We start from the raw sequence: 11,115 nt of genomic DNA, 5'->3' as shown, positions 1-11,115 counted from the left end.
CCCAATCTCTTTTGTGGACTGGTAGGGAAAGCAAAAAAAAAAAAACTTACTTCTTGGTATCCAAAGTGGTTTCAAAGTCTGCAAAGTGACTAACAAAGGGATTATGAAGGATCTTCCATGTTCTATCAGGAGATGAGGTGGGAACACCTGTTGAATCTGAGAAATGGCAGCTGAGGACGATTCTAGAAGGACATTCTCTCCCCCCCTCTTCTTCCCTCTCTCCCCCTTTCTCTTTAGGCATTTCTTGGTCTCTGCATCTCTCTCTCTTTTTCTCGGGAGCAGGAGAGAGAAGGAGAGGGGGAGGGACAGCTCCGTGTCTCAGCCCCTTAGCCCTTAGCCTCATTGTGAGTCCTGGGGGTCGCCCTGCCTCACATGGAGTCATGGTGAGGGGCCCCAAGTGGAGTCCTCTTTTCTCCATGCGATTCCTTATACCGAGTCAGCCCGGCTCACCGAAGCCTCGGCCCCAGCCCCCAGTTGTGCTTTCAGTCACCCAGGAGAACGGAGATCTTCTGTGCAGGGTCCCCCGCAGACTCGCAGACAGCGACCCTGGCGGCCTACGACACCCCTCCCCAGGCGTCCTCACCGCCTCCTGCCATGCGCCGCCCCGGTGGAGAGATGCACCAGGACCTGGGGCTCTCTGCAGGTCTCTGGATGACCTGTCCAGAGCCGTTCTAGAACTGTCCACCAGACCTCAGCACTATCAACGTTTTGTGAGCAGATGGCTCTTTACGGTGTCGTGCTGGGCACTGTGGGATACTGGACAGTCTCCCTGCCCTCCCCCCTGGGTGCCAGGAGTGCCTCTCCCCTTCCCAGCCTCTGGTTTTAATCACCAGACAAGTCTCCAGACATTGCCAGTTTTCCATGTAGAGCAGAACCATTCTGGATAAGAAGGACTCGTCAAGAGGCCAGAGCTGACACCCATCAAGGCTCTCTGTGGGACACAAAGCCACACACCCTATGACAGTACCTTGTCTTTGTGAAGAAAGTGTGCTATCTTGGCTCAGTTCCTTCACCTCTCTGGGCCTCCAGAAGGGAATGTGGTGTCATGGATTAAATTAAAAGATGAAGAACACTGGGAAGTGTGGCACAGGCCTGCCTGGGTGACTCCTCTGACTAGGGGACATCTCTGCCCTCCAGCTGAGCAGTGACACCCCTGGTGAGCATGATAAATGTCACCAGGAAGGGGAAGAATAGAGTTGGGAAGGTGGCTCAGTGGTAGAACGCTTGCCTCGTATGCATGAGGCCCTGGGTTCAATTCCTCAGCACCACATAAACAGGAAAAAAAGCTGGAAGTGGCACTGTGGCTCAAGTGGTAGAGCGCTAGCCTTGAGCTGAAGAGCTGAGGGACAGCACCCAGGCCAGAGTACAGACCCCACAACTGATAAAAGGAAGAAAGAAAGGAAAGAAGGAAGGAAGGAAGGAAGGAAGGAAGGAAGGAAGGAAGGAAAGAAAGAGCGTGCCCAGGATGACTCCTCACCATAAGGAGCCATCTGCTCACAAAACGTTAATAGTGCTGAGGTCTGGTGGACAATTCTAGAAGGAAGAATGAATGCCTCCACTCTGCTCTGGACAGGGCATCCAGAGCACACAGAGCACACAGAATACACAGAGCACCCCCCCCCGCAACTTCTAGACCCCACAGCAAGGGGAGCCTGAGCTCATGAGGTAAGCCGATCTGTCAGAGAAGAATGGGTAATGATTAGGTTTTTCTCTGGCTACAATCTCATTTCCCAGTGAAGTTTGCCTTCTCCGATCATAACTTGGTTGCCTCCCACTAATGCGGAAGAAATAATGTTTCAGTAAAATTAATGGTCGGGTGCAGTTTGAGCCTTCAAATCATTCACCATTCCTCCTTCCGGCTCCCGAGTGGGATCTCCCTAGGCAGCAGACACCCCGGAAGCTTCCCAAACACAAAACATGGCTGGGTGAAGCCCCCCCACCCCACCCCACCCCCTGGGAGTCAGAAAGCTGAGGTGATTAGCACCCAGGTGGATCACAACACACCACTCGCTGAGCTCAGTGCTGAAATGACTGCTCCATGGGCCGCCATGTCTGTGTGTTTCCACACACCCCTGCCTTGTGCCTTGTACATCGCCAGCAAGGCTGATGCCAGATGGCAGGGGGCAGTACTAGGAACTGGCAGAAGAGAATTCAGACAGAGAGGGGCCTCGGATGCCACACCTGCCTCTCTTTGTTGATTGAAAAGACTCTGCCAGCAGGAAGGGCGTCCCTTCTTCTTGTTCCCCAAGGAAATGCATCAGCTCGATACTCTGACAGGGAAATGTTGCCAGTCTCATGTCTAGCCTTTCAAAGGACCACTGGGCTCCTGAGATCCCTGGTGGAGAACATGAAGGTTATACAGTCACTCCTGTCCCTTAGTGATCACCTGATCGGCACCTGCCACTATCATCGCATCTTATACCACTGCAGCTCTTCCACAACATGAGAACTCGAGTCCTGGCCCGGGCATGCAGAGGTGAGAACAGTTGTCCAAAGACTTCATGAGCAGTCAGGGGCCAGGCCAATGGGTTAAGGTTGGCTTCAGGCTAATGGGCTATAACTGAGCCTTTGGGTCAAGCTGTGTCTCCACATCCCGGGGACCCGACTCCGCCCCAGATACAGGATTCAGGTACATGAATACCTTGGCATGACTCCAGTCAGCACGCAGACTCCATGGGTAATGTCTCTTTCAGAAAAATGGTTTGTTCCTGCGGAGTCAACCCTACCTACGTCCCACTACCTGACCAGAAGCAGATCGTGTGGCTGCAGTAGGGTCCGAGAGGCCATTGGTGCTGGTGACTAGAGCCACTGATGACATGGTCAGCATGCACTAGCCGTGTGGCAGATGGCCTCGGAAAGACAGTTCATCTGTCTGCACTGACCCCATGGGACACCCGCTTCTGTGGCCAGGAAAACCACAGTGGGAAACACTTGCAAAGCTCTTGATCGGAGAGTGGCATCTCGGCTTTGTGGGCACTCCTGTGTCCTGAAAGCCCTGTGTCCTGTGTCCTGAAAGCCCTGGTTCAGCAGGACTCACTTCCTGGAGAGCGTGAGCGGTGCCAGCCTGCCTGCTCTCACCTAGAGGCTCTCGCTGAGTTTTCTCTGAGCTAAAGATCACGTGCCCAGCGGCGGTTGTGAGCATCCAGTGTTTACAGCCATATATATTTACAAATAATTATGGTTGTCCTAAATCAGTGGCATTGGGCTTTGAGACTTTTGTGGTTCTAACAGCCTCATTCATGTAGCTTTTCAGAATAATGGGCATGGGAGAGGGGTTTAAGATACAAGTGGCTCCTGAATGCTAATAGTCTATTAATAAAATGACTTCCATTTCAGGATCTTGTGAATATTTAAAGCATGGGCTTATGACTTGCAGGTCAGAAGATATGCAGGCCAACTTCTCCAGATGTCTTGGGAATGATCAGACTGGCTTCCCAAGGGATGTTATGTGGTCTGAGTTGCATTTTGTACACAACTTTGTGTGTGTGTGTGTGAGAGAGAGAGACAGAGACAGAGACAGAGAAATGTAGAAGGAGGAGAAAGGGGATAGGGTAGAGGAGAGATGACATGCACAGAAGTTACGAAGAGGGAGCTTTCATTTGTTCATTTAAATTCAATGGTTGAGAGTAAAGGCATTCTTCTCTTCTGTGGAACCAAAAACGGAGCCAAGGAGCTTGTGGGGCAGATTGGGCCCAGGAAGACACTGTTCACTGCCCGCCATAGCCCAAAGCTCAGACCCTGGTTCTTCCACATCCAGACCGCATGGCCTGACCACCAGGACTTTGCTTTCTGTCTCTACAAGGGGGAGGATGGTGTCTGGGCAGCTGGTGTGATGTGGGTAGTGAGGCGCAGAGTCCTGGGGGTCCAGGGCAGGTGCTGCTGCCCTCGCCCTGAACTTCCTTCCCCTGGCATACAGGCCACTCCATGCTTCAGCAGCTGCCCCTGGGTGGCAGATGTGTCCTACATTCCTCTAGACCAGAGGCTGCCAGGTGGGTGAGGGGCCAGTGTGGGTGGCTTCCTGTCTTGTCTGCCTGTAATCTAGTTACTTGAGAGGTTGACACAGAAAGGTCTTGCTTTGAGGCCAACCCCAGGTAGAAAAGTCTACAAAATTCCTTCTGGAAATGAGGGTGAGCAGCATGGCCTCAGCCTAGTGAGCATGGGGTACCGAGTTCAAACCTCCAGTACGTCTCTCCATGGGAGAGCCGCATGCTAAGACTGCCATTAGCAATACTGAGGAGACGAGGGATTTGGGAAACGTGTTTGGCACCGCATGGCAACAATGCATTGGCATTTGGCTATGTCATCATTCTTATTAAGTGTGAATTCTAAATTCAGGGTCTTTTAAAATGCATCAGTTCTTAAATATAGATTTTTTTTTTAAATGTACACACTTTTCCAAAGCCAGCAATTCCAGTTCCCATTCAAGCCTCTAAGGATAGAGAAGAAACTAGCCACCGTCACCATGGGGTCAAAGTGAAAGGGCAGAACGATCCTACAGAGGCGAGACTCCAGTGGTCCATTCAGAAAAGAGCCACTTGGTGGAGGATGTACTCAGCAGCTCCCGCCTCCTTCCTTCCGCCAGCCACCCCCTGGCTGTCCTCGCAGCCTCAGCCCACAGAAAACTCCAGGAGAAAACTAAAGCCAGCAGCAGGGTTCCAGCTCAAGCTCCATTCTTTCTGTATCAGGCTTTCTCCCCAGTCAGCAACCCGCCATACTGAGAGCCCCTCCCCGCCCCCCAGCCTTCTGTCAGAACTGCAGATGCCCCAGGTGGATAGCCAGGCACCAGAATCCCAGAGCAGAATATACATCTGTATTCACCTGGGCCTCTGACTCGCTGTGAGATGCTGGGCAGCTCTTTCCCCTCTCTGGGCCTCAAGTTCCCCATTTGCCAGTAAGGGAGGGAGAGAGGTGATTTGTGGTCTCCAAGTTCTCTCTCAGTTCTGTGGTTCTTTTCTACCTTGCATTAATGCTGTATAATGTCCAAATATGGCCAAAGGAGCTGGACAGACTAGGAAGGGGCATGATTGGACAGGGGTACACTGAGGGTCTTATTTCCAGTGCTGGCCTCTTCCTGACCCGCCCCCCCAGACTGCACCTCTGAATGGGGAGGGGGGACAATGGATACAGGACAACCCTAAGATCCATCCCCTTGGACATATGGGCTGACGCTTCCCTTTTCCTCCCCACTGTGGGTGACGGTCCACGTTAGAACTCCCTGAGGCCACCAGAACCCCAAGCCTTCCTGGCCAGCACATCTGTTCCTAAAGCAGGACGTGCTTCAGCAGGGCCTAATGTTTGCTCAAGGGTTCTCGGCCCTCCCTCTCACGCAGACTCCACAGGAGGCTGAGCCGGGACTGAAGCAGAGGCTAGCGGGACTCACCCAGCAGACAGGATCGCAGAGATTTCTCATTCAACTACTCTGTTCTTCCTAAAAGACACGCAGGTCCAAGGAGTTGAAGATTTTCACCACAAAGCAGACCCTCAGCTACTGGCCCATTTCATAGTTAGCCGTGGGGTACAAGGTCAAGCTGACTTCGGTCCTGTATGAACAGCTGGCAGGCCACATGGCTGTGGGGACATTAGTTAGCCCCCAGGAATGTGTATTTATACCTCTCACATTGAGTGCAATTGTCTGTGCCTGGCAAACGTTGGCTGTCATCTCTGGCAGGGGTGTAAGCTGTTACCGTCCTTGCTATCTGAGAAGGGGGGTCTCTGGACATGGAGCCTGACAGGAAGCTGAGACGGGTGCAGACGGAGCCCTGGCCCGTGGTGGCTGCCCCTGAGTAACCCCCTTTCTTCTCCCTGCAGGCTGGTGGAGCTCTTCTCCACAGCACCCATCGGCTCCCACTGGGGGGTGCTGTCCAAGTGCTTGGCCTACAGCAAGGCCGCGTCCGACCCTTTCGTGTACTCCTTACTGCGACACCAGTACCGCAAGAGCTGCAAAGAGATTCTGAACAGGCTCCTCAAGAGACGCTCCATCCGCTCTGCGGGCCTCACAGGTGACTCGCACAGCCAGAACATTCTGCCGGTCTCTGAGTGAAGGACCATGCTCCTGCTGGAGTCTTGAGAATAGGAGGGCTGGGAAGGAGGAGGAGGGCAGACAGGGGAGGGGGCCTCCTGAACAGACATCATCCTCCACCACCCTAGGGCCAGCCCATAGGGTTCTTGGGCACATTTTGGGACCTGCTTCTTGGTTTCTCAAGGGCAGATGTTTGGACTGTCCCCACTGGTTACCAAAGGAAGGCCTTGGGCCTCTCTTTCTGAAAAGATTCTTTGAGCACCTCGACTCACCAAGAACTCCCCAGAGGATGACAGGCCAGCCCTGTCGAGGATGTACAATGCCAGTGACAGAGACGCGCGACATTGACCTGTTTGCTAGTAACTGGACCTGGGGTTCCGTGATGGACAGCAGGGGCCTCCATGGGACATTTCAGTCATTCCGGAAGTGAGGAGAGCGTTGGTCATTTGCCCCAGAGGAAACACGGTGATTCTTCTCCATTTGGTCCCGGTGGCTGCTTTAACCCAAATATTGTTCAGCTGGTTCCAAGTGAATCATGCTTCACTGGGCCCCTGGGGTTTTGCATCAAGGGGACATGGTTAGCAACTAGTGGCTACAGATTGCTACCCACTAGCTGTCTTCAGAGGGGTCACTTGGATTCAACTTTTGTCCCTTCCCCCACCAAAAAAAGCCCCACCAACTGTTTGTGTGCGTAGACAATCTTAGCATGAGAATGGTGTAAAAAGGCGTTGACCATGAAGTCACCGTCATTGGATTCATGTGTCATAATGGTTTTGCGGCCTGGGATGGGAAGAAGTGATCTCACCTCGTCCCGCATGTGCCGTGAGAGCTGACCCAAGCAGGGATCCAGAGTTCATTTCCAAGCACTGAGTTCCATTATTCTGAGTGGCTTAGTATCCTAGTTTCCATGGGTCTATCCACAGAAAGCAGTGGTTGCCCCGGATCACCCAGCAAGTGCCCCATGCCACTGATGACAAAGTAAAATGATTAGAGAATATTGCAACTGTACATGCCAACCCACTAGCAGCCCATCTTGATTTCTTAAAGCCCTAGATGAGTAGCTCCTGCCCTCTTCCCACCCCATTGTTACTTTCCATCGCAAATGGACTTGAGATTGCCCAGAGCAGCTGTTTCTCAGTCCTGTCAGTGAGTCTTCTGTATGAAAGTATAGGGAGCCAGAGAATCTGAGGATCAGAGGGGTCCGATTCATTCTAGCTTGTGAGTGGAGAGAGAGGGACACCATCCTTGAACCAGGGGAGTCTGGTGGTTTTACCTGACAGGTGACCCCAGTACTTAAAGGCAGAGAAGCATCTGCTCGTCCGTTTGAAAAGATACTGTCTCATCAGCTCTTAGCTCCTCATTTAGAAAACAACACAACCAGACCTACTGTTTTCTGGTTTCCGTTTCCATGGAGACCAGCGTGGAGACAGATGCAGCATCTAGGAAGTGTTGACATCTCCCCGTAGCTGGCGGAGGTGTGCTCACACCTGCTCACACCTTCCACCAGAGGAAAGGAACGTGGGTATTCAGAGGGGTCCCTCAGGACACGTGCGTGGGCCTCTGCTCAAGCTTTCCTCAGCCAACCTTGGGTGGGGGGGATCAACATACGTGTTAAGTTCTTTGAAATCAACCAGGATATCCCTTTTCCCCATCTGAGATTTGAGGCACCAAAGCAGCTCTGGTAGAAATTTTTGTAGACTATGAAAATCAACCAATGCCACAAATCAGGGCTTTTCCCCCAGAGAGCTGACGGCTGACCACGTGAACTGTCTCACAGCATACCACTGCCAGCCACGATTTTGTTACTGCACTAGGATTGCTCAGCTCACAGTTCATTCGGCCTCTCCAGTTCAAATCACAGCAGGCCCACACTTTCGCTGCACTTTCCTGAGACAAGCACCAAAAGTGCCACTGCTCTTGAAACCAAGCAGGGAACCCAAACAACCTGGACAAACGAGTCTATCAAGAGAATCCCCCCCTTTCATACAAATACTCCTAAAGGAAAACAAGAAGTGCTCCCCACCCCCCTACCCCCGCCCCCATGGGTGAAGTCAGTAGACAGCTAAAGGCGGCAGCGGATCCCAGTCCCATAGCACTGGTGCGGAGGTGTGACGGCAGCGAGTCTTCTCTCTGCTTGATGCATGTAGGCAGCTCATGGAGCCTGTGGTACTGACCACATTCTCTTCTTCTTCTTTGCTAATATCTGTCACCCAGAACACCACATATCCTGAAAGATGCATGCTGTCATTTTCATTAGCCCTCTAACACGGCTGAAATAAAATCCAATCAGACCCGTTATATTGGCATCACGTAGACAAAATAAAACCCGCCAAACTCAAAACAGGTAAGTTTATTGACTGAGCATTTTCATGATCATTTGGACAAACGCACCAAAACCCAAGGGGATCAGAGAGGCAAATTTACTGCCTGCATAACAAACACCACCAATCCGGTTGCTGTTACCTTCCTACCCAAGTTTACATTCATCTCAGTGGCGTAATACATGCACCCCCGACTTCATTATTTCCGGTTGAATTATCTACCTCATTTTTGTTTTTGGTAATTTAATTTTTCAAAAGTCACACCATTTTCTCAGGTATGAGGCAGAAACACCAAGACTTCAGCAGCCAAGTTAAGGGCCTGCAGTTCCCCTCTTCCTTTCTGCTGGTGAACGTGTTTATGAAGCTTGAGGACCATTGCTTACAAGGAAGAGGCTTTCATTCCTGAGGACTCATTCTGAAGTCCACACAGCGGGCTCAGGCCCTGCTCTGTCATGCTTTAACATTGCCTTTTATCATCACGCTAGCTTTTCCACGGGCCCTTTCTTGAAGGGGATTTCTGAGCCCTGGGAGCTCAGAGGACATAGTTCACTGAGGAGGGCCTGGCATTGGGTTTCGGTGTCTTGTGGCTAGCTCAGCCTCCCACAGACACCTCTGTGTGTTCTCTTAGGAATCAGACAGCGCAGGAGAGGCTCAGAGATCTGTGATCTTCCAGGATGTGGCTCAGGCTCTTGTCACCCTGAGCAGTGAGCTCCGTTTCTTGTGAGCTCCGTTTTCATGTCCATGTGCCTTTCTTCCTGAGAGGAGATGGAAAGAATGGGGCCAAGCAAGCATCCTGGTTGTCACCCTCTCACACGCTTGGGTGCAGATGGACGTCGCTGCCTGGCTCTGAGGAAACAAAGCTGCACTCTGTTAGGATTTCACCTGAGTGTAGGATGGATGAAATTGCTTGGTTTTACTGAACAGGTGACAGTAATTCCATGCATTAGTTTCAGCCTCAGTGTGTCAGAGATCCATGGGTTAAAGCAATCTGCTCATGACCAGTGGATCAGTAATTCTTTGACCTCTCCAGGAATCTGACATAGGATGAGACCCTCACTTGTCTCCCTGAAAGTCTAGAAGCTTCTGTCTCTTAAACTTCTCCACCCCAAATGTCACCAAAGGAGATGTTGGAATATGGGTTCTGCCCCACCCCCCAACCACGGGTATTCGTGAGGGGGTCTTCATTCTACTCCCTTGGGGAAAATGAGCTTGAGATAGCTGGATGAACTAACTCTATGGGGGACCAGGTATTTCTAAGCTCTCCTTGTCTAGTTATCTTTCTCTAGGTCTCCAAAGAAAGAATCCCATCTCTAGCTTCATTAAAGGGCTGGGTCGTTTTGTTCTCCAAAGGACAGACTGGATCTTCATGAATGCCAAAAGCTTGTTTTTCAGAAGATGCTGCTGGCACAGCAGAGCTACTGCTCTTCTTCGCCTTCAAAGGCATCTACCAAGCAGCCCTGATCTTTCCTGGGGAGCCAGGGGGAGTACAGGAGGTACCTGGGGGTGTTGGCAGATGATGCTAGAGTTGGGACTCCTCATTAGAGAAAAGAAGCTGGCGTTCACGGGAGCCCTTGTGAGACCCTCCCTTGGGTCTCAGAACACATACTCTGCGGGCAGCCTGTGCCGTGGGAAGCTGTGGCATCTGCAGCTCTTCCTACCCAGACAAAAGCCTGTCCCACTCATTAGAGCTTGTCTTTCTTCTCACTAGCCAGATACCTAGAAGTGAAGCCCAGTTGAGTGGGCCAAGGAGAGATGGTTGTAGATGCCAGTCTGTGGGTGTGGGTCTCTTGTGAGCTCCTCTTCTACCCCATACAAGGCCCTCTGGAGCAGCCCAGTAATGGCACAGTGCTCATAACAGCCTGGGTACGCAGGGTGAGCTATTTGAAGGCCAGGCAGTGTTTCCATTGATCTTCACAATGACGTCGGTGGTCTCATAACAGCCCGGGTACGCAGGGTGAGCTATTTGAAGGGCCAGGCAGTGTTTCCATTGATCTTCACAATGACGTCGGCGGTAAGTGCTTCCATCACCTCCGCTTTACAAATCTCGGGAGATTTGTGGGTCCTGGGGCACCGATGTTGGAGTGCCAAGCAGAAAGGCAGGCTAGTCATAGAGAGAAAAGTCCCCAACCTCCCCCAGCCCTGGGTAGGCCTAGTGGTTTCCCCCCTATCAGCATGCACTTTGTCTCCCCCCCCTCCGGCTTTCTCCGCTCTGTACGTGTCTAGGGAGTCCTGAGAGCAGGCGCGCAGCAGCAGCCTCTGTACCCAACGGGATGTCTCACAAGCACTCGTCACCCGAGGGAACTCGACCCCGCTAACATTGTAGGTGTGGAGGACTCATTGTCAACTTGCGTTTTCATGAAAGTCTAGCTAGCGGCACTAGGGGCCCCAGTCTCCCCTCACTCACGTGCAGACTCTGATGGCAGCCCTGGGACCCTGGGCTGAGCAGGTGTGAGCAGAGGACAGGTGCCGCTTGGCTGTGTAGTTTCCTCTTAAAGATCTGAGGAGGTGTTTGTGGGAGACAAGAAGAGAAGGGAAGAAGAGCAATGGCATTTGTTCTCTTTTTAAATGACATGTATCATTAAAGGCACTATTTACTCTAAAGGAACCATCCACAATTGGGTATGGTGGTGCCCTCCTGGAAGTCCAGCCCTTGGGAGGCAGAGGCAGGAGGATCTCAAGTCTGAGGCCAGCCTAGACTACATAGCAAGACCTTGTCTCAAAGAAAAAATAAAATGGAAAGGAAACCACCCACCACACAACCACCAGGGCACAAGC

At 51.9% G+C, this 11,115-nt stretch overlaps 1 protein-coding gene across 1 annotated transcript in view; it reads left to right on the top strand.

Annotated features, from left to right (window-relative positions):
• Positions 1 to 6,040, top strand: part of Gpr26 (G protein-coupled receptor 26) — a 14,705-nt gene extending 8,665 nt beyond the window's left edge. The window contains exon 3 of the mRNA XM_013021914.1: positions 5,809 to 6,040. Within this exon, the coding sequence (XP_012877368.1) occupies positions 5,809 to 6,040 (232 nt within the window). The remainder of the gene's footprint in view (positions 1 to 5,808) is intronic.
• The last annotated feature ends 5,075 nt before the right edge of the window (positions 6,041 to 11,115 follow it).

This window comes from Dipodomys ordii, unplaced genomic scaffold, assembly GCF_000151885.1.
Source record: "Dipodomys ordii isolate 6190 unplaced genomic scaffold, Dord_2.0 Scaffold58, whole genome shotgun sequence".
Taxonomy (NCBI): domain Eukaryota; kingdom Metazoa; phylum Chordata; class Mammalia; order Rodentia; family Heteromyidae; genus Dipodomys; species Dipodomys ordii.
The sequence above is the reverse complement of the archived record's forward strand: the minus strand, read 5'-3'. Positions and strand labels throughout refer to the sequence as shown.